This window comes from Enoplosus armatus, chromosome 9 (assembly GCF_043641665.1).
Source record: "Enoplosus armatus isolate fEnoArm2 chromosome 9, fEnoArm2.hap1, whole genome shotgun sequence".
NCBI lineage: Eukaryota > Metazoa > Chordata > Actinopteri > Centrarchiformes > Enoplosidae > Enoplosus > Enoplosus armatus.
Genome location: NC_092188.1, coordinates 23,481,343 through 23,505,351, shown reverse-complemented (window position 1 = coordinate 23,505,351; position 24,009 = coordinate 23,481,343). Strand labels below are relative to the sequence as shown.

At 45.4% G+C, this 24,009-nt stretch overlaps 1 protein-coding gene across 1 annotated transcript; it reads left to right on the top strand.

Annotated features, from left to right (window-relative positions):
- The first annotated feature begins 1,109 nt into the window (after positions 1-1,109).
- znrf2b (zinc and ring finger 2b) lies at positions 1,110-22,877 on the top strand. Its single transcript, XM_070912537.1, has 4 exons — positions 1,110-1,533; positions 13,335-13,430; positions 22,466-22,571; positions 22,820-22,877. Exons 1-4 carry the CDS (start codon positions 1,110-1,112, stop codon positions 22,875-22,877), a joined length of 684 nt encoding a protein of 227 aa, XP_070768638.1.
- The last annotated feature ends 1,132 nt before the right edge of the window (positions 22,878-24,009 follow it).

The window sequence follows — 24,009 nt, the reverse complement described above, 5'->3', positions numbered from 1 at the left end:
GATCTGAGCCTGTCGGTGCCAAAACAAGGACTCTTAGTGGACGTAGTTTGACGGGCGGAAGGATTTTTTTTTTTTTTTTTTTTTAAATGGACCCAGGTTTTAAAAAAAAGAAAAGAAGCAGAATTGCTCTTTAATATTGACAACAGTATCTGCCTCTTGACAGTATAGGTGTCTACCCCATTTATATAAACTGAGGTAGACAAAGAAACCCCTCACAGATACATAGATTGTCTTATGTCTGATATACATATATATATATTTCTTTTCTTTCTTCTTTACTGATTTCCTTTTGTTGTGGTTTTTGTTTGTTAATCACACATGTCTCAAAAAGTGTGCTGTTTGTTGAAGCACATATGTACATGGTTGTGACAATTGTATGCATACATGTGTCTAAACGAAAAAAAGTTTAATAAATATATTGTTGAAAGAAAGAAAGAAAAGAAACCCCTCACAGTATACCACAATACAAACAGCACCACCAACTACAGCCTCCAAAATGACACAATGGCGCAATGGCTTTATTTTGAAACTTCTTGGCGGAAATGCTTGTGAGCCCGGCTAGCTTGACAGCTAGCCTGCGCACCGAGTCTCCTTTGCTGCCGCTGATTTAAAAAAAAAAAAAAGAAAAAAAAAAAGGTTTTGTCCAAGGCTTTCGCCTTCATCACTTCCTCCTCTTGAGCAATGTGTTGTCAGGCAGGGAGGTGTGAGGAGCCCGGCTCCTCGCCCCCTCACGCTGCCCAGGAACCATGGCGGAGCGCACACTGAGGACGAACCGCACCGGGTCCACAGCGGCGGCTCAGACGAGGAAGGATCCACGTTACCTGCAGCGCGGCCGCGACTATCGCTGACGGAACACGATGGTGACTGCCTCCAAAGTTTTGCACGCATCTTCGGCTCTTGTCACAAATGGCCGGCTCAACTTTTCACTTACTGCCATTTTCCCCGTGTCGGTGGGGTCGTAGCGACGCAGAGTTTGTTCTGCTTTTCTCTTCTTGCAGGACGTCTGCCCTGTAAAGCCGTCCGCCTCGGGCTTAAATCTGGCGCACTGTCCCGCAGCGGCTCACAGAGCGCCTCTTTGACATTTCAAAGCCGAGCCAGTGGAGGTTAACATGGGGGCAAAGCAGAGCAGCCCGACTGCTAACCCAGCTGCTAACGGACGGACCAGAGCCTACTCCGGCTCGGACCTGCCCTCCAGCACGTCCAGCAGCAACGGCAGTGGCGTTAGCAGGACTGCCGCCGGGGGTGTGAGGTACCATGCGTACAGCGCGTCCGGAGCCTCCGGAGCCACGTCCAGCACCGGCCAGCATCTCGGAGCCAGGGCCAGGTCGGCGGGGGGCTCCGGGACCAGACCCCAGTCCGGCATCAACATTCCGAACAGCGGCGGAGCTTACTGCTCCCAGGAGTCCGGCGGCAGCAGCCCGGAGGAGGAGGCGGCGGCGGCGGCGGACAGGGAGCGCTCGGGCGGGGGGCACGAAGGTCCCCGGCTGTTGATAGGATCACTACCAGCACACCTCTCGCCCCACATGTTCGGAGGTAAGGGGGCAGCGGCCGCACAGTGACACTGACCCATGACCATATACAGCTGGGCTTGGCGCATGGTTTAGGAGGGGGGGGGGGGGGGGCAGTGTCCCCAAAATGTTCAAAATCAAATAGTGTTTTTTTTTTTTATTTATTTAAGATACCCAGTTAATATATGACATACGACTGATTTCAAACCAGGTTGAAGTGTCAAGAAGAAGAAGAACTCTGAACACATTTCTTTTCACAACTGAATGCCACTCCAGTGTTTTGATTGCACATCCTCTGGTGTTGTAACACATCTGAAAGCACATCTGGTCATGGGATGGACTGGAGGAATAAAAGGTCAGAGCAAAAAGCCAGGGCTGGGATTTTAGACTGCCGAGGTCGTGTTAGGAAAAGTCTGGTCCAAGAACCAAAACCAAAATGCAATATAATGCATAAAATGCTCAACTTTCCGTCCGTTTTAGTTTTAAAAGTCTGTTTTCACGCGTAGTCTTTGGCCCTGTGCACCAGTTTAAACCACACGGCCACGATGGGCCCCCTGGTTGTTTGCCGGAAGTAAATGTGTGTTTTTAAGCTGTTGGTGCTGACAGACGGGCACTGGTACATTACCAGAGCCGGCATACTAGCAGCCCGGGTCAAAGAGGTTAAACTTCCTCTCTGCATTAGCCAGGGATTGAATTCTGTCCCGGAAGCACTCTTAATTTGTTTACTGCCCTGAAAATGGTCACATTTAAACATATTGAGCCTAAAAACAGTGGAATCAGCCCGTAGATTATCCACTGTGTGTGTGTGTGTTCGTTAACTCCCCCAGGTTGCTATAAAAAAAAAAAAAACCCCACTCAGGGCTCTGAGAACTTACAAAATACCACCGAAATTGTTTGAAAAGTTTTATTTAATGCAGGGAATCTGACGAAGCATCCAGACTGGAAAAGTACTGGGGTTCAATAACCAGACCCTCAAGATCTAACTAACGCAGACACTGACGGAGATGCTGGTGAGCGAGTGGCCCCTGTTGGTTTTAATGGCATTCGTGTGTGTGTGTGTGTGTGTGTGCAGACGATGACTCACGCGTGCGACCTGAGTTAAGTTGAACTGTGCGAGTCCCCCTCGTGATCTGAAGTCACCCTGGGGGCTGAAGGTTCACTCAGTTCCGGGTCCAAAGATCGATCAGGGTGACAGCATCCGCACGTCAGTCTGTTTTCAGCTCTTATTTATGATGCCGATCTATTTAGCACTGAGCCGCCAGTAGTTGTTGCCTCAACGACGTTCGGTGTAATATTGCAATAAAGGACCTGATATCCGAGATCATTCATGTTGTCCAGCCTTCAGAGATAGAGGAGGGAGGGACAGCAGGAATACAATACATCCATCGTTGATTGGTCAGGCCTAATTAGACAGAACTTAACATCAGTTTGTGCAAATAAGTTCTCACGTTCTACCTGTTATCAAAAAATGTTGGGTTTTTTGTTTTTTTTTAGTTTCATAATACCTGGGGGGTGTTGCCTGCAGTTATCTCTAATATGATCATAATATCCAGCATGAGGGATTTTTCACTGTTTTCAAGTGAAATGCTTCACTTCTAAATACTGACATTAGGACATAGTGCCATTGCTCCGCACGCACCCTGGACTGAATCGATGATTCCATGCGAGATGTTCATCACCTCGCTGTCCCTTCGTCGTACTATCCATTTTTATCATGTCACGTTAGGCGATTAAAAAAAAAACCCAGCGGTTGGTCATTCATGCCACTGTGTGTGTTCACTGAAACAAACACACGCATGCACAGCACACACATAGGCGGCAGGTCGTGTACACAGGCGGTTAATGGGAGTGTGAGTCAGCAGACAGGCGTCTAATAATTAACTCAACTTGTTAAGTTTCCGTCCTCTATAATGGTGCATGGATGAATCAATAGTGTGCACGCACGCACGCACACACATATGTGTGTCTGCAGGCTGTGTTAGCAGGTGGTGTGGTGTTCTCTCTGATCCAGATCGAGCAGCCTGAGCAGTCTGATGAAAACACAGCAGAGCTGCCTCGTAACTTTTAACCCAATAACTAACTGGATGGTCAGCTTGTACCCTGAGGGGCGCTGAACGCCTGTGAGAAATGTACAGATTAAGGTTAACCTGCGTCAAATCAGTCCCACACAACGACCTGACGAATGGCCTTTCGGTGGGTGCGTGTTGTGAGGGAGGGAGATGAGGCCTGTGGTAGTTCTCCAGTTCATTTAAAGGGTTGCTTCACTTCCTCTCACTTAACACAGTGGTATTTAGCCACAAAGGGTTTCAGTTGTGTCTGCCCCAGGCCGTGTCACAAAAGGATGAGACTTAGGAGACGTTCAGGCCCAAATCCGGCGCTGCAGCAAAAACGACCGTCCTCCCATTCATTTTGAATGGGGGATAGTGCATTTAAGCTGGATTTACGGTGGCTGTAGGACTATCGCGTTCACGGCTCTCAGGTCTTGAACAAAGCGGCATCTCTCCAGGTTTGTAAGCTTTAGGGATGTAAATGTAGGTGCATCACTGGCTAGAGGCAGGTGTCAGAACACCTTGCTCCAGAAGAGAATGAACGGCAGGTTTAATGCATTTAATTGCACAAAGTCACTTTATGCGGAGGAGCTGAAGTCGCAAAGTCGACCGTTGTTTCATGCAAAGCCCACAATAAACTCAACAGCAACAATTGTAATTTAGGTGAAAAGCAGTTGAGAAATGTTCAAATGAAGTGTGAATTGGCTCTGATGCCAGCAGAACTAACAATCAGTAAACAGTGAGGGGTGTGTGTGTATATGTGTGTGTGTGTGTGTGTGTGTGTGTGTGTGTGTGTTATCAGATAGCGTGCACCGTGCATTCCAGATCTCAAGGTTAAGAATTGGAATCCCAGCAAAAAAAACAAAACGAAAACATACAAACAACCACATTTTTACACAGGTACCAACTGTATAGCTTCACTATCAGCCAACATAACAACTGAATTAGACTATTTTACTTTTTGTGTCGTGCAACAAAGAACTATTGTGACCTGGTGTGAGAAGAGCTGGGCATTGGCCCAGTGATCTGATTTAGTGCCTGATGGGCCGGCTGGGGTGTATCCGAGTGTGTGTGAAAGTCATTCCTGACCCTACTAGCCCAATGTGCAGTACTTCCGTAACCACACTTATCTATTTTCTTGTCTCTGGATGTGTGTGTGTGATTTCTCTGTGGAGCCCCCTCCCTCTGCTGTCCGTGGAGCCACTTTGAGAAGAGGAGGGGTTCTTCCTCTCAACTGAAACACACCGCTTTTCTCTAAGGCTTTCAGGTCTATGTCTGATCTGTGCAAATATTTTTGTCTCCCAGGTGAAATTATTAATATTAAAGATAGACATTACATTAGGCAATAAGCCTAATGAATTAGTTTGTACTGGTGGTGGTTCACTTTGTTCCATTTTGTGCCTGCGTCTGATTCCCATAGAAACTCTGGCAGGTTTTTTTTTTGGGCAGGATGCTGGGAACGCTGGGATGAAGCGCTTGTTTCTATGACAACAATATCTTAATGCTATGTTAAGGGGTTTACTACAGAGCCAACAACAAGCGAACAACATGTAGCTCCCCAGCAACGTTCAGTGTCCGGACGGTCTGCTCCCACAAACTGTCTCTGCCTCTCCAGCGCCTCTCTGAAAAGTTCAGAGATTTTCCAACTAGAAGTGTTCGGAGCGGCCGCACAAAAGAGGCGGAGCGCTCCGGAAAAAAAAGGCGGCATACATTCTCTGCTCATTGGGAACAATTGGGGAAAAAAAGACGCTGGCTCTCAGAAAAAAAAAAAACCTGCTATGTGGACACAGGCCCTTACAGATTCTTTTAGGCTTTGGAAACACGCAGTGACAACACTAAAATCAGCTGTCTCTGGCTGTTGCTGTAGCCCAGGCAACGTTAATATTACTTATAGGCATTACGATGTCGTCTATAACCTTAGATACAGGTAGATGCTGACTGCTCTTGGCTGACCCCTGGTGTGCTGCTCCAAAAAGGTTTTTTCCTCCTACACAATTTTCAAAGGCTCTGATGAAGGATTGAAACTGAAGATGGTCGCCATCAAACACAGGAATATTTCTCATTGGCAGAGCAGACGCTGAATGTTGCTAAACCAACAATGCACTGATGCCTTTCTGTCGCTGCATGGTGTTCACAGTGTCATTCTGGGTGCCATCGTTGCATGCCAGGTTCAGACAGGATTCACGTCCAGTTTGTTGAGCGTCTTGAATGGCCTGCGTCATTTGTGCTTGGGTATTACTTATTACTGGTCTGCTGTCAGTTTGTGTTACCGAATAGAGTAGATGACTTTCGTTTCGGCCTGACAGTCGCAGCCTTTTCCCCCAGGAGATTCACGCACGGTGACTTTTTTGTCGCCCTTTTCTGGGACAAAGGATTCAGTTGGCTTTTTCCTTGAGCGCTGTTCCTTTTCAAAATACGATTGTGTTCATTCCATCAGATTCTTTAGAAGCACACTTTGAAATGATTTCCAGCACATGAAGTTTTGAATTGGCTGCAGCCAGTTCCATTTCAGCCGGCCAACTGGTCCCTTTTCCCATCTTAGTTCCTCCTCTTTGGCTTCCAATTCATGTTTTCTTGATTTAATGCAGCCGTGCACAAGTGCTGCTTCTGTTTGTATTCTTGCAGATGAGATGGGCGATACCCTGGATAACCAACCCAACTTTCTGCATGGAAATATTTATTTTGCCTTTCAACTTCACCCTCTGGCACAGACGGAGTATCACTCTTGGCTTTTGAGGTGATGTCGGACGTTGTCTCCATGACTGGGCCTAATTAAGTCTCCTTTCATTTCCACACTCTTTATTTGCAGTACTCAAATTGACCAAAGTCTGACCAAAACTTCACCTGATGACATCATCAGTTCTAGTATTTACGGTCTGATTGCCATCTCTGGGTGAAGTAGATGTTGAATTTCTACTTTCGTCAAGATTTCTCTTATTGTACAGATGCGGCCTGTGATTTTTGCGTGTTTTTAATGGGAATCAATGTCACTTCAGTGGAATCGGTGCGATTAGCGTATTTGCTTGCAGGTGTGGGATAAAGCCGTTTGAAATCTTTGGCGTTCAAGTTCAACCTTTTGTAAAGTTAAACATGCATATCTGAGCCGCAAACCGTAATGACAGTGCTCACCTTAATGGGAATGGAGAGCCGGAGAGTCCAAAATAGAGGAAGGTATCTGACTCTAGTCAGTATACACTGCTTCACAAAAGAGGCAGTTTACAGGCCGTTATGAGACGTCTCTTGAAAAACAAAAAAATGTGTTCATTTATTGTCTGATGAGTGACAGACCTAGCTAGCAGTCCGCTAGCTTGGAGGGATATTGTGACTGACAGGCACTAGCATGTTCCCAGCTGTCTTAGCTCACCAGCTACAGTAGTTTGCCAACGAGCCTTGCAACTAGTCGCTGTGCCACCAATTTTTTCAGCAGTTTGTGTAGTATTTCACAGGGACACGCAAATTAACTTTGCAGTGCAAAATTGACCCCGCAGATTTGGTGCCATTGACAAATAGCAAGCCGCCTCGCCAGTGCTGACCTTTTGAGGGGGGATGGAGAGCCAGAGTCCAAAACGGAGGAAGCTGTTGCTAGCTGTGTTGCACCATTCACTGTTAGGTAACCCTCCTCTGTCTGTTCCACCAAAGAGCAACCTGAATCGATATCAAATACTATGCACAGGCCTGTAATAATACAGCAATATGAGTGTGTTGATACTACAGAGTTTCATACTTTGGTACAGTGTAAACATTGAGGAGAGTTTTGGGCTCTGTAACAATCAAGAGAATGTGCCCTGGTGGAAGTTACACGTTCCACAGTAACAAAAAGATTGCATTCCTTTTCATGTGAATGAGTTGAATCTCCCATGTGATGTTTGTAAACAAACATTTGGTCATTTCATTTTTGTACGTTTTTTTTTTTTTCTTCTCCCCCCCCCCCCCCCCCCCCCAATAGAAGCTGCAATATTTCATTCCTTTTGATGGAAATCAGCAGGAGGCTGTTCCTGCTCCGTGAGATTGTTCAAAGACGCTGGCTGAAATAGTCCCTCTGCAAAATGCGGATGGATTAGTTGCTCATCTGTTTTCTGCAAAGAGCTAAAGCCAGATTGGAGCAGTCCAAAGAGACTTGCGAGGAGACAGAGCACTGTCTGACAGTTTGTCTTTTACTGTTGCTATCATTACACATTAACAAGGACACAGGGAGGCCTGCACGCGCTCTCACACTGACAACACTAATATTGTGTCGTACTGTAGAAATTGGTTTGAGGAGGTCACGCGCCACCGAGCTGAGCCGTGGTGGTGTTAGTGGCCGAGTCGGTCCAGTTTAGCTGAAATCTGTCTTGATGAGATGAGCCTGCCTAACCTGCCCTCCTAATCTCTGCTGCTGAGTCCCTTCATTTGAATTCTGCAGCCGGTGTGTGCTGGAGTCTCGCTGCATGGACGTAGCAGCTGTGACGTCACCTGAAACGCTTCTGAAGAGACGTCTCAAAGCTTGGGTTTGCTACTCACTCCCTCCTTTTGCCTCATGCTAGGACTGGTTGGTGAGATGGTGCTGTCCACCTCCTGCACAAACAAGCAGACTGGTTTGAGCAGAGGGAAAAGATAGCTTGGATGGGAGCTCAGTCGGGTGCCGGTCCCAAACTCTCGGGCCCATTCTATCTAGGTAGGATTTGATATGATTTATGATGCACACTACCTCCTTTTTAGTTTTTGATCATCATGCAATCAGCTGCTTTCAACTGGTTCTTTGTGTTCCAGTGCAGACACTGTGAGCACAGCCCTCCTGCTGATAAGACCAGGCCTACCACAAACACAGTCAAAGTATTAAAAAAAAAAAAAAACACTGCGGGTAGTTTTCCACACTAACTTGGCTGGGTCTACTGTGTGTGAGTGTATTCAGTGCCTGTTGTGGCAACACCCGTGCAGCCATGCCCCGTCCACATGTACAGCATAAATGCAGTCAGCAGGCACTTAAAGCCTTTGGTTTGTTTGCCAGCCGACTGTTTTTTCTCAACCTCCCCGTGCGTTTTTTTTTTTTTTTTCTTAAGTGCTGTCAATCTGCCGAGTCTCAGGTGGCAGATGATTAACAGCACTCAACACCTGGTGGAACCTTTACTGCCACTTGTACTAACCACAATAAAGTGTTAGCATCGCCCTGGTTCCCCTCGACACAAAGCCAACGGGATTTTTTCCACGGGATTTTGGATTATTGCAGAAAGTAAGCTCTGTGGCAAACAAAAGTTCATGATACTTTTTGTTCAGCAAGATGATCTTCACCAATGCGTAAATGGAATCGCCAGAAGTAAAAAGCTAACGTTAGGCTACAAACAAACTACACCACGGTCGCATTACTTCGGCGTCACCACCACTTCATCAGTCATTTTTAAGGTTTTGTTTTGAAAATCCCAAAATATTTTTAGTATTTATCTTTCTGCACAAAGTCCTTTCAGTGGAAACTTCTCTTTTCTTGGCATTAATAATTCAAATGGTGTTGACTATTGCTTCAGATTCATAACTTACACAAGAACACCTTCACAATATGATGTAATACAATACACTGGCCCTGAAAGAGATCCTATTTTTGTAAAATTTAGAATGTTGGTTTTTTTGTCATTTTTGAGACGACAGTGTTGGATTGCGACGGAAGGTATGATTTCGTAGACCACCTCACTTGGACCTGAGTGGGATATTTTGGTCTTTCCACCACTGCCTCCTGGCGCTCTGTGTTTTGTGTGTGACGCCAAAGTTTACAGGAGGAAGACCTCTCATCATTCACCATATGTGAACCCATTTTCCCAGCGACTGAAAGCACATTTATTTATACCCCTCTTGTCGCTGGCCTCTCCGTCCCCCCCCCTCCCTCCTATCCTTTTTTTTCACTCTACTTCCTTTTATTACCCTCTCCAAGTCCCTTGGAGTGCAGGTGCCAGTAATATGAATTATACATGCATCAACAGGGCAACTGTTTCTCAGCACAGCTATCAATAGGATGACCCTCAGTTACCTCCTGCATCGACTCAGCTCTGCTGTCTCCCAGCTTTCTGTCTAGTTCCCTAGAGGTCTGACACTGACCTAAGAATGGGGATCCATAGCATTTTATCGAATCGGAATCCAGTATAGAATCCACTAATTGAATCCGAATGATTTAAAAGGCACTATATGTCATAATTTACATGTAATAATTGCTTTTTATTGCGAATGTGCAAACGGATTGTAACGTAACTCGCTCAGACTTTCTCGGTTTGCCTATAACAGCCTGTGGACTGATATTATATAATGCAAAAAACTCGAGACGAATTTTCCGGGAAAATCCATTCAAATGACACCGGTACCCACCAAAACACGTAGCTTGCTCGCTAAGCAAAATACTACCTTGAGTGGATAACGTCAGCTAATTCATCCAGATTCCCGAGGCTGATCTGGCTGGTAAATTGGCTAGCTTGCCGTTTGCAAATCACTTTATCAGTGGAAAGACTTACCAAGGCGGTTTTGGTAAGTTTTAGTTTGTTTCTGTTGAGTATATGGCCTATTAACACATAATGCTATCCACTGAATGAGGCAAATGCTGTGTTAAGTTACTGCTAATGCAAAAGGGATATTTCCCACTGCTGCAGCATCACATTAAAGCCTCACATTAACTGGCGAAACACGAGTTGACTTTTATTACAAAGGTCACGGGAAATGCATTGTGTTTGTCAGTGAGATTAGCACTGACCGCTATCGGCCATCTAAAATGCAGTCATTATGGACACTTTTTGACATCGGATCAGTTTGAAATATTGCAGGGAGTAATGGAACAAGAAGCAGCAGCCACAGTGCCTAAAAATACTCATGGTGTTAACATATTTTGTCCTGCCTTACGGCTCTGCTCTTCCTGAACTAGAACCTCAGTTTCCTCTGTAGTCGAGAGTCTGAATGTAGGATGTAGAGTAGAGCACTGCTGAAAGAGAAAGGGAGGTGGTGATTTGGTCAGTCCTGATTGATGTGTGCCCACTGAAAGACTTACCGTCTCCTTATCCCAGGCCTTTGTAGCACGGAGTCCATGATGCGGAGTTAAGGACAGTGGATAATGAACGCTTGACCCTGGGATGCTCTCCAAACAGCAGATTAGATGGCACTTATACAGTCAAAACTGTGAAGAATTCTGGTTAACAATGTTTTAAGCTGTGGCCAAATGGTTGCAGCTCTTTCCCGAAGAACTTTAACACGTGGAAAATGACACTTGATAGTCCTATGAATGGGTTTGACATGCAAAAGCTCTGTGTAAAGACAGTGTTGGTCCAAACCAGGAAAAAATATAGAAAAAAAATATAAAGGAAACAAGGTCACGAATAACTGAGAAGTAAGCTGCCTTGTCGTGTTGTGCAATGGGAATCTTACTGAACCTCCATCACAATGATGTGTAGCCTCTACATTCATTTCAGCCATTCATTTGTGGGGAACAACATACTTGCTGTTTACTTGGCCTAATGTTGAGATGACTTGCTCACTTAATTCTACTTGTCCCCTGTGGCAAGTAAGGCCACTGTGAGCTCCCATCGTTGATCCCTATCCTTGGCAAGATGTCAACCCAACTCGAGTTTGTCCGTCACAGTTCTGTGCCAGGTCATTTCTGGTATTCCGGATTTTCTTTTGCCTGAGGAAGCCCAAGGAGAGCAGTTCAATCACTCATCACTTGACATCCAGAGTCACTTTGGCTCTTTGGTCCGTGGCACACCTGACCCAATCACTTGCTCATCCACCTCCAAAAAAAAACCCCCCACCGGAAACCAGATGATGATGAATTTGCTCTTGCCGCTTTTGTAGACTTCCCATGTGCCTTCTGCAGATTTGTCCCCGGTACCCTTTACATTGTCAGACATCAATGGCTAGCACGACTTGCTCAAATATGTACACATTAATTGTTGTGGACAGTGTGCACGTGGCCACAGAGCAGATGATGCACAGTTTAGTGCAGGGACCATGCTAAACCTTCGACTTGGAGGGCCATTGCGCCGTCTTTCACACCGAGCTCCCCTAGCTGTCAGGGTCTTTGAGACACACCACGACAGGACGGTAACTGCAGAAGGAGAACAATGGTACAGTGTGACATGAGATGTGCTGCACATCATTGCTGTTGAGCCGAAATCCGGCGACTCCAAAATCTCGTGTTTTCAGGAACCGAAGGAAATCAACCTTGTTCGCAGCCAAATGGAAACATTACTGAAACGAAACCATCCAAACTGCTGTTTTGAGGTTTTCTTATGACTACACAGTCATACTTATGGCTCTTCCTCTTTTGTTCTTCCTCATCTAACTGAAACCAAAAACGGCAAGAAAAGGATGCTCTCAATCTTCTTGTCCAACAGCATGTTTTATCCCCATGCTTTCGGCAGTGCATAGCGTTGAGACGAGGTGTTTTTTGTTTGTTTGCATGAAGAGAGAGATAATCTTTTTTTTTTTTAATGATTTTCCTATTGCATCATCACCCAAACATTTCCACCTTTCTTCAGTGTTTGTTTTGCGGAATTTATAACTTTGCATTTGCGCCCCCAAGGCAGCAGATGTTTCAGATCAGGCTGCTTCGTTAATTCTCAGTTTGTTTTCACTCATTCTGGGGATGTGATGATCCCACCACGGCAGCGGTCTGCTATTGGGCAATAAAAAATAAGAGGAAACTGAAACATATTCATCGGTCCGGGGGTTATAAATAACATGTCATTTATATTTACGTATTCCAGCCAATGTGAATGATTCTAGGACATATACACTTTTAACAGGCCAGAGTTTTAATGCTACCAAGAGCAGGTATGACCCCAGACAGACACTTGAGGACACACACACAGCAATTTAATTTCCTGGAGAGAGCATCCCATACAGTATACTGGATGAGTCATCACAGCCTCACAGGTAGTGCTCAGCCTTCGTCTCTTGTAGCCTTTTTCCGAATGACTTGTGGAGTCGTGCAGAGCTGCAATTCATCCTCATCCCTCTTTCAAATAAATCAACCGAGAGTAAACATTCCTAATTGTCAGCAGGTGGCCAGGAGATCTTGAGAGATGGCATCCTGTGTGTGTGTGTGTGTGTGTGTGTGTGCGCGCAAGCGTGTGTTGTTGTGATTCACTTAAATAGGTCAGCCAAGCAGTGGACAGCCTGCTTCTGGCTGCGCTAATCTATTCATCCCATCAGTATCACAACATGTGGACAGATTTCACCGTTGTAGAAAGCTCCACACACATTAGAGAGCGCACGCATTTACGCTCCTCTGCCTGATTCCCGTCACCCGTCAGCGATATGTGACACTGTGCCCCCTGCTGCACAAATGTACGCCAACAGCTGATGGATGATGGGTGAGGTGAGGTGTTGCTATGAAGGTGACACCCGTGACAACGCCAGGAACGAAGGGATAATTACAATCACTTTTGTAACTGGAAACATCTAGGGACCACGATGTTCGGGGCATCATTTAAATCATTATTGGTGACCTCTCATAGGTATTCTCCTTTATATACACTTTCAGTGACTGATATGAAGAAATAGTGGACGGCAACATCCGTTTAACTGTGTGACAACACTGGTGTCATTCCTATTCAATGCATATGCTCCCTCTGGTATTTCATGTGAATTGCAAACACGTCAACAAGTAATTGCCAGGCTGGCGAACTAAAAGGATAAGCAGGTATAGCTGAATGATGAAGGGATGGATGAGATTGTTCACGTAATGTGGGAGAAGTCACTTGCAGACAAACCCAGATAGACTTCTCACCTAATTGTACGGTGCTCCTAACCTCCTAATCTCTCTTTTCAGGCTTCAAGTGCCCTGTGTGCTCCAAGTTTGTGTCCTCAGATGAGATGGATCTTCACCTGGTCCTGTGCCTGACCAAACCCAGAGTGACATACAACGGTAGGCCTGACCACTCCTTTTCAAGTCACTTGACTTGCTTAGGCAAGGACATGCAAGCTCGGTCGGCATGTGAGAAAACCGTAGCTGCAGAACAATCCAGTAAGCGAATGAAACTACAATATAAATACATGTACTGTATGTTAGTGAAATAACAGAAGGAGGTGCTATCATATTGAAACAAACAGTGGGACAGAAATGTATGAAAATCTTGCTCAAAAAAAAAAAGAATATATGCAGAATATTATGTGTTTAATAATGACACCCTCCTCCCTCCATCAGGCATATAATTATCTTAGAGGTGATCATCATTGTTACATTCAAAAAAATGACTAACTCTCTCATGGAACTAGACAATCACAGCTTTCTGATTATGTAACGTGATTCTCTCTTTGCTGTCTGCCTCCCTGTGAAATCTTGTGTAATCCTTCTGTAATATTTCCAAAACTGTAGGCTGACTTTGTGGTTGCCTGGGGGCTGCTTCTTCTTTTCTTTATCAATGATCTGTTATGCTCTTATGTTACGTCATGACATGGCAATGTTAATGTGACTGGGGGACGTTGTTGACCCTTGAGGCCTGCCTCTGCTTTTTATGACTGATACTGACATTTGAGAGTTCAGCCGATATTAGGATCCCTTAGATATGGTAAAGAAAGCATTCTGACCAAGAGCGTGTGCTTGAGTGTGACATGTTAAGAGTTGAGACATAAACCAGTGTCAGTTGGACACAAATGGTGACACTGTTTACAAATGCTCTCAAAGATATCTTTGACCACTTCCACGGCTTTCCTATCAACTGAATACAGCGCGGTATTTCATATATGCTTCACCTTCTAAGGCTATCGCTAATGAGATAAGGGTGAAGCAGGATGTTGTACAGGCCCCACTGGGTCCATCCAGTACCCACAAGCACAAACACAAGCCCACCAGTGTAGCACAGCACCTCATATGGCACAGATGGCCAAATTGTTATAATTATCACAAGTTCTCTTTCAAATCAAACATTTTAAGAGTGGAAAGTTTTGTTCTTGCAACTTCGTCATGTGATATGCTACCTCACTTTACGACTATTTTACTGCGACCACTTCAGAAAATTGGCCACAATATAGCACAATGACCATAGACGGTCCAGCTAAATGCTAGGTTTCGACCAAGTCTTGCTCACTCTTAAGTAGAGTGAAACAACTCTTAAACAACTAACTAACAAACCTAAAAACTAGCAACTCTACTCCCTTAAAGGCCTTAAGGAAGAAGTACAGATCCCACAACATGACTCACTTATGGACAGTACAGTACACATGGCATCTCAAGGCACTCACAACTGAAACTGTGTATCGGATCGGCATATCCTTTCTCTAAAGCTGGGGTGCTTTTAAAGGGGAACTCCGCTGATTTTACACATTCAAGTCAGTTTGCAGGTGTTGGTGAGTGCTACTGCAAAAAGTTGTATAAAGCCTTTAGTGTTTCCAGAGGGAGCCGTGTGAAGATAAATATCCTCAAATGCCAGAGGCTACGTTGGGTAAGCAGGTACATCACGAGTACATAACCTCTGGCTCTGGTTTGAATCTGATGGGACTTGTGGGGATTCTGTCTGTTTTTAAGATCATTCATTACAAATCATCTCGTTGTGTGTTTCGTTCTCAGCATGGAGGACCTTCTTGTAGACTGTGTCTGTATAGGAACATGACAGCAGACAAGTGAATCTCTGGCATCATTGGCATTATTATTATTATTATTATTATTAAGTTATTACTCTTTGCAGTATGACCAAGTGCTCTGTGCTCTGAACATTAATACACAAACGTGCTCAAGTGTAAAGACATTTCAACTTGTGCATACACACTTTCCTCTACATTTCCCCCTCAGCTGAAGGTTTCCGTGGGTTTCCGGGGGTTTTCGGGGGTTTTCCAGTAAGCTGACTTCCTGTCCAGCAGGCACAGATTCCTCTCTGTCTTCCCGTCTATCAGTCATATTATGATCATGGTGTGATCAGTTCGCTAGAGTACGGAGAGCAAAGGACTGAAGTTTGTGGAAAAACACTGCCACTGCATTTGAGAGACTGGACTCAAAAATACAAGTTACTTCTTCTTAGATTGTCTGTTAGATTTGAAACCTGGGTGGGTGGGGTATTCACAAAACATGCTAGTTTTAAAGTCCCCATGAAGTCAAAATCGATGTTTAAGTGTTTTTATGTGATAGGTCTTACCCTGAGAACTCCTCTTTCGTCATGTGTCCTGAAATTTGGGTGTAGTTTATTTGTCACATGTAATCATACACTGCTCAAAAAAATTAAGGGTTAATAATTTCACCTGTTTTGATGCAAATGAAATTGACAACAGCTGCACTGGAGAGGCAACAGCAAGACAACACCCAAAAAGGGAATGGTTGCTCTCTCCTTATCCTTCCTGACTCATTCTTCTCTAGTTTTGCGTTTTGCTAGTATCCTTGTCACTACTGGTAGCATGAGGCGGTACCTGCAGCCCATTCAGGTTGCACAGGTAGTCCAGCTCCGTCAGGATGGCACATCCATACGTGCCGTTGCAAGAAGGTTTGCTGTGTCTCCCAGCACAGTCTCAAGAGCATGGAGGAGATACCAGGAGACGGGCCGTTACACGAGGAGAGCTGGACAGGGCTGTTGTAGGGCATCGACCCAGCAGCAGGACTGGTATCTGCTCCTTTGTGCGAGGACTGTGCGAGGACACTGCCAGAGCCCTACAAAATGACCTCCAGCAGGCTACTGGTGTGAATGTCTCTGACCAAACTGTCAGAAACAGACTCGAGGGTGGCATGAGGGCCCGACGTCCTCTAGTGGGACCTGTGCTCACAGCCCAGCACTGTGCAGCTCGATTGGCATTCGCCAGAGAACACCAGAATTGGCAGGTCCGCCATTGGCGCCCTGTTCTCTTCACAGATGAGAGCAGGTTCACACTGAGCACGTGACAGATGTGAAGGAGTCTGGAGACACCGTGGTGAACGTTATGCTGCCTGCAACATCATCCAGCATGACCGGTTTGGTGGTGGGTCAGTGATGGTCTGGGGAGGCATATCCTTGGAAGGTCGCACAGACCTCCACGTGCAAGCCAACAGTGCCGTGACTGCTGTTAGGCACCGGGATGAAATCCTCAGAGCTATTGTCAGACCTTACGCTGGTGCAGTGGGCCCTGGGTTTCTCCTGGTGCAAGACAATGCCCAGCCTCATGTGGCCAGAGTGTGTAGACAGTTCCTGGATGACGAAGGCATTGATGCCATTGACTGGCCCTCACGTTCCCCATACCTGAATCCAATTGAGACATTATGTATCGCTGCATCCGCCGCCGCCGCCAAGTAGCGCCACAGACTGTTCATGAGCTCCAGGTCTGGGAGGAGATCCCCCAGGACACCATCCGCCGTCTCGTCAGGAGCATGCACAGACGTTGTCGGGAGTTCATACAGGCACGTAGGAGCCATACACACCACTGAGTCACATTATGAGTTGCCGTGATGAAATTCACGCAAGTTGGATCAGCCTGTGATTTCAATTTTTTACTTTGATTTTGGGTGTGATTTTGAATCCAGCCCTCAGTGGGTTGGTGATTTTGGTTTCCATTGACCGTTGTTATGTCATTTTGTTCTCAATGAATTACACAATATGCGGTAAAGATTTTGAACTTGAATATGTATTTCGTTCATCGAGATCCGATGTGTGACTTAATTTTTTTTGAGCAGTGTATAGAAGGCACAATCAATCCCACCAGTTCCTTCAATTTGTGTATTAAAAAGAGTTTCAAAAGAATAAGAATAGTAATAAATATGTGTATGATTGGAAGGACAGCCTTAGGCAGTGACTTCATTTATGATCCTAGAGGCCCAGTGCTGGCTTGGTGTATCGGATACCTTCTTCCTGACCGCAGCAGGGGTGGTTGAGATCCTTAATTCTTGCAGCGCCTGGTGTAAATATCCTTTAGGCTGGTAGGTAGCTGCCTTTTGTACGTTCAGCTGAACGAACCAGTCATTGCAGGGCCTTGCAGCCTATTCACTGCCTGGTACGGAAAGAGCACCGAACAGCACCGATATTCCCTGCCCACCCTCACCACCTGGGACCAGCAGAATATCATTATGAACACCGGTGCTAGTTGGTCAGCACTTAGTTTGAGGACCAGCCCGTTGATACCGTCTGGTCCTGCTGCTTTCTTGGTGGTCGCACGTTTGACGGCCCTCCTGAAGCCATGCTCAGAAAGGGTCATAGGTGTGAAAGGTCCATTAACCTCTGCTTCAGTTGTTCTTGCTTGTTGGCTGCCGATGGCCTCAAAGCAGCATAAAAGTTGCTTAGCTCACCTGCTAGAGATTCATCAGCACTTGACAGGGAGTCTGTCATAGTTCTTAGACCTTCCTGGAATTGTAGTTCCACTTTCTTCCCGTTGTCCTCCTTCACTGCTGTACTTACATTGTAGGCTGCTGCTTTATTGACGAACTTACATTGACCCCCCCCCCCCCCCCCCCAAACACAAACACTACTTATACGTTATATTAACGTACATCACCCCTGTCCCCCCTGCGTTACATTAACGCACCCACCCCCTACTGGACACTTTACCTGGACACTTTACTTTATTCTGGTCACTGCACTGTTGTTATTTATCTTATCTTATTTTTATTTTTATTCTTATTCTTATTTTAGCTTTTATATTCTACTTATTTGTTATCAAAACAATAGCACCTTCAGACCACAGCAAATTCCTTGTAATGTATGTTACTTGGCAATAAACAGTTTCTGATTCTGATTTATAATTGTCTATGTTGCCAGACAACAGCCCCAAGTTGGGGCCCAAGGGCTGCATTTGCACCTGGTATTAATAAGCATTCTCATTATCTGAATTCTTCCTGCATGGTGATTGGATGTCAATATGGAAATTACGTAGGCAGAGAAGGCAGACATGTCAACAAATATGGCTTGACCCAGATCAAGGGACGCTCTACTTGTTCTACTATGGGGTCATCTGTAGATTTGTGGCAGGTAGCATAAGTTAGCAGAAAGAGGCAAAGTTAGGTGATCCAACAGATTCTTTTCTTAAGAATGTGTCCAAACTATACAGGTTGCATTTCGAACTGGCTCAGATCTGACCACAATGCAACCATTATATGTAAGATATACAAATACAGATCATGTGTTCATGTGAGCATCATCAGGCCAAACAATACACTTGAATTCTGACTGACGTGACTTTCGCTTCCATAGAAATATGTTTTAAGGTAGTGGGATATTTGTTTAGCTTCTGAATGTGCTGTAAAGTCACTGCATGGATAATTATGTACAGACTCAAATCTTATTGTAGTGGCAGGTATTAAATAGCAGCATTGGGTATTCAAGAGAGGAGGTGTAGGTTAATAGCGCATCTGTCAGCAGTCAAACTTGAGCATGTGGCTTATTACTGTTTAATCATACTAGCAGCATGGCTCTAGGGGATAGCAATGAAATATTGTTAAATATATTACTGAAATATGTCAACAACAATTGCCATTAAATTGGGTACACATATCCATGGTGGCCAGCGGATGAACCCTGGTGGCTTTACCCTTCAGGGTGAACAGTAAAAATTGTGACGGTCCAGTATCGTTATGACCAAATATCTACAAAAAGAACGACATCCTCTGCTGTAGTTCATGTTTAGGACTAATTAGCAAACATTAGCATGCAAACACACTAAACTAAGATGTGTCAGTATTCATCTCAAAGTACCGCAAGAACAAGTACAGCCTCAAAGAGGGTCCTATGTCATTGCTAGTTTCCAACCGACACAGTTGTCTTTTTCGCGCCCAAAACCTCATATGTGCCCCAGTCGCACCGCACAGTAGACTACTGAGTTAAATATCGGTGCATTTGCAGGCACACCTTGCTTTCATGGGGATTGCGAGGTGATTGGTTTCATTCATGTTATGCCCAAAACACACCTATGATTACTTAAGACACTAAATACAACCCCTTGCACCTCACTTTGCACCCAGATTATGCGCCATTTAAATTTTAAATGGACTTCACTTATATAGCGCTTTTCAACCTTGACGGTTCTCAAAGCGCCTTACAGATCAGCTGTCATTCGCACATTCACACACCGAGCTGCCACGCAAGGCGCTGGCCTCCATCGTGAGCAACTTAAGTGTCTTGCTCAAGGACACTTCGACATGCAAGTTACATGCCCAACTTGTCTTTCACCATGGCCACATACAAGTCCCCCGAAACAGGGGAGTTGGTGTAAAGACACAAGGATTAACAAGCAACATAGTTCACGTTAACTTGTTAACCTGTGTGAATGTGTGTGTGTGTGTGTGTGTGTGTGTGTGTGTGTGTGTGTGTGTGTGTGTGTGTGTTCCCATATCACGGTCCCTTAGTCCAGTGATCACAGCTGCACTGTGGTGTGTGTGGCCATTTCAATATCAGCTGCTCAGGCCTTCCTGCTATCTGCATGCATGCTTAACACACACACACACACACACACACACACACACACACACACACACATACACACACACACATATGACCCTGAAGATCTGTAATCAGCATGTTTACACAGCCAATCAGAATGACGTAGCTGGAAACCAGCACGGCAGAAACAGGAAATGATAAAGGTGAAAATTTCCCAGACCTAACATCAATACGACTTGTGGGTTTGGCCTTGAAATGCTGTTTATTTTCTCACACACACACACACACACACACACACACACACAAACATAAACCCCAAATATATCCACCACTGGTTCATGACAAACAGCAGCTGTCATGCGCACGTAACATGCCTGTGTGTGTTTCCATACAACCGAGAGCCCGAGATTTTTCATGGCCCCACTTCAGATGTGTGAGCCTCTCTGAAACAGACTGAAGACGCGTTCAGAGGCGAGTTGTTCATTCTTAGTAAGCACCGTACACATGGAGACTGCAACTTCGCTCAGTCAACTCGCTGCAGCAGAAGCTGCTCTTCGAAGCACCTCCCCCTCCCTGATCCCTGATCCTTGCTGCTGGAGTCGTTCCAGAGGTCAAAGGTCAGCGAGACGTTTCTAACTGCTGTCTGGATTTTGGCCAGAACGGTTTTGTTAAGGAACCACTGTCAACATTTTTAGGCTTTGTAGACTCATGCTTTAATGCGTGCGTTCATGATACAGTACTTAGTGGTACGTTTGGCCATTATCGCACAAAGTAATTCCAATAAAAGCGGACCATTGGACCTTGCGGACACAATATGCAGCAAATGTTCCAAATGTGACAATCATATTGTGTCCTTGACAAAACAAAACAAAAAAAAAGATTATATGACTTTGAGTCTGTGCTGCATTGGTCCTCACCATTCCCTGTCACACCCTTGACTTTTGCAATGACTGTGAACTAGAAAACCAGTGTGCATCATATGATTCTGACACACTGCCTGCTTGTGAACCCACAGACGGACAAGCGACGCCTCCTGTCTCACTGTATCTCCCAGTGTGCGGGGAGCATTAATGCTGGGCAACTAAAACAAACATTTTTAGCATAGTGAATATCTGCACCATACACTGGTATTATTGTCCTCTCTCTTTCTGTCTCTGACTGTGTGAATGACTGACTGACTGACTGGCTGTCAGTACATGGAAGATGTTTCCCCCTCAGCTGAGCTGGATGCCATGTGCTGCAGCCCATATTAGCTGACTTTTCCAGGCCTATGTGGGTTAATCCACTGTTACATAAGGCCGGCTCTAATGACTCTGTGTGTTTTGCTGCAGGTGATGGGTTTAATGGTGCGCATGCTGACTTCCACTTTAGACCCAATGTTATGCATAGCAGGAAAAGATGAATACTGCTGAGTGTGTACACACACACACACACACGCTGTTAACACACGGACTGTACACAGGGGTAGAGCTTTCTGAGTGGCCATTCAACCCAGAGTGTAGTAAAGTGAGAGAACAATTTAATGCTGCCTTCAGGGATCTTTTGGAAATAACAGCATTACAACTTGAGCACACATAGACAATATAAGTAAGAAGGCAGAAGTGGAGACATGCATACATTCTGTTTGTATTTATTTAATTCAACTAGTTCATTGTCACTAGAGGAACTCCATGAGCTTTCTTCTAGCACCACCCCCAGGACAAAATGTGAACTTTGGAAGATTGCAATACATGTTTACGTGCATGTTTTTGATTTGAATGACCTTGTGGGCTTTCCTCAACCACCGCCCTCAAGGAAAATATTTTATTTTGAGTAGAGAATTAAAAAAAAGTAGTGCTCGATACAGGATTGAGATATGTGATCCCTCCAGCGTGTTCTGGGTCTTCCCCGGGGTCCCCTACCAGTTGGACGTGCCCAGAAAACCTCCAAGGGAAGGCGCCCAGGAGGCATCCTGATCAGGTGCCCGAACCACCACCTCAACTGGCACATTTTCTAGTCTACTCCGAGCTCCCTCGGGATGTCTGAGCTCCTCACTACCCAAAGCTCATGACCATAGGTTAGGGTTGGAATGTAGACTGAGTGATAAATTCAGCTTCTTCTTCACCAGGACGGTTCGGTACAACGCCTGCATTACTGCTGACGCCGCACCAATCCGCCTGTCGATCTCATGCTCCATTTTACCCTCACTTGTGAACAAGACCCAGAGGTACTTGAACTCCTTCCCTTGAGCCAGTAACTCACTCCCAACCCAGAGGGAGCAATTCACCTTTTTCCGGCAGAGAACCACGGCCTCAGACGACCGCTTCACACTCGGCTGCAAACCGGCCCCTGTGCGTGCTGTAGGTCACCGTCTGATGACGCCAACAGAACCACATCATCTGCAAAGAGCAGACCTGGACACTCGCCTACCCCGCCTTGAGATCCTGTCCATGAATATCAACATAACGTAAACAGAATCTGTGACAAGGGACAACCCTGGCAGAGGCCAAGATTTGTTTTTTCAAATAAATACATTCAAAATAAATAAATGCCTAAAATGTTTTGTTAAATAAATAAAAAGTGAAATGACGGTGATGAAAGCAACAGTAAACCTCGTCCTTACTGATGCCTGTGGTGTGATATGTCTGTCGTCTCACAGAGGACGTCCTGACCAAGGATGCAGGAGAATGTGCAATCTGCCTGGAGGAGCTGGTACAGGGAGACACCATCGCTCGCCTGCCCTGCCTCTGCATCTACCATAAGGGGTACAAAGCTCCGTTTAAACCTGACCCTAACCCCCCCATTCATTTTTTTCCCCCCTCCAGTATTCAAATAAAAATGCTTACATTTACATCAGGGTAAATATTGCAGAATTGTGTTTTGGCACAGGGATGGTTGTTTCATATTGTGGGAACACCATCCCTCACCACTACTTGTCACCACTAGGACTTGTACGCACTCTGCTGTTAATCATTTCTTCTCCCTTGCTTTTTTTGTCCCCCCCCCCTCCCAGCTGTATTGATGAGTGGTTTGAAGTGAACAGATCATGTCCAGAGCATCCATCAGATTGAAGCCTTTTTTTTTTTTTTTTTTTTTTGCACAGTTTGGAGCATTTCCAAACATCCCAGGTGATGAATTGTTTTTACTGATGTTCATTGGAGGATCTGTTTTCTATGTTTGCTTATTTTCTTTTAATAAGTATTCTCTGTTGGTTGTTTGACAGGTGATCTACAATGAGAGTGATCTACAAAATGAAGTGTGGATCCAGGGAGACTGTTGGACACTGTGATCAGTTCACTCCCCCCCCCCCCACCATCCAATAATGTAGTACCACAGTGTGCCAAATCTCATTTAAGCAATCTTCAGGGATACAGACTTTTGTGTTTATGTTTGAGTTGCACATCCACGCTCAGTCCCAGACTGGACGGACCGAGCTCCACCTCACATCCTCTCCAGACCAGAGACTCAAAGCCACACAGGACATTATGACAGGCAGGGGCTCTTCTTCCATTGGACAGCAGACGTCAGCTGATTGTACACCAGGACAATGGAGGAGGGGGACTTGGTCCTGGGGGTGGTGGTGTGGGGGTGGAGGAGGAGGGGTGGGGCGATGTGTGGATTATTCCTCCCCCTCCCCTCCTCCTTCAGCGTCAGTGTCTAGTCTGGTCTGACCAGTGACTTGTTGTTGTGAGGCCCAGCCACCGCGTGGCGGGACGGAGGAGTCCAGACTGTCCGCAGAGCCGGCTAGACCGACTGGACGGACCTGCAGGGCCCTCTCACCGCAACTGCCACTCTACCAGTCCGGGAGAAACAAGCCAGAGACAGAACAACAGAAACATCTGTCTGCATCAGTGGCTCGGACATTTCCAGAACTGAAGCTGCTGCAAAAATGGTGCCAATCAACTGTGAATATCACACACACACACACACACACTCTCAATCATCAGTGCTTTTTAATCCATGGTGTAGAGGTCCTTAGGTACAGAAACCTGACCCCAATCCTGACAAGGATCTCTGACTTACCTACAGAAGAGTATTGCTGCCACCATGACAAAAGAAAATGTTTTATATTGTATTTGCTCAGTTTCTCGTTCTAACAAGAACATTTTCTTGTTTCAACTAGATCCTTTTCACTTTATAACAAGATATTTTTCATGTTACAATGACATATAACAACTTACGCAAAGTTTCTCACTCTAACAA

What these genes read in the sequence shown, in the direction of transcription:
- znrf2b (XM_070912537.1), top strand. Translation starts at nt 1,110, where the DNA reads ATGGGGGCAAAGCAGAGCAGCCCGACTGCTAACCCAGCTGCTAACGGA. An exon ending in CTCGCCCCACATGTTCGGAG is followed by an intron (nt 1,534 to 13,334) that starts GTAAGGGGGCAG and finishes CTCTCTTTTCAG; the next exon opens with GCTTCAAGTGCCCTGTGTGC. An exon ending in ACCCAGAGTGACATACAACG is followed by an intron (nt 13,431 to 22,465) that starts GTAGGCCTGACC and finishes GTCGTCTCACAG; the next exon opens with AGGACGTCCTGACCAAGGAT.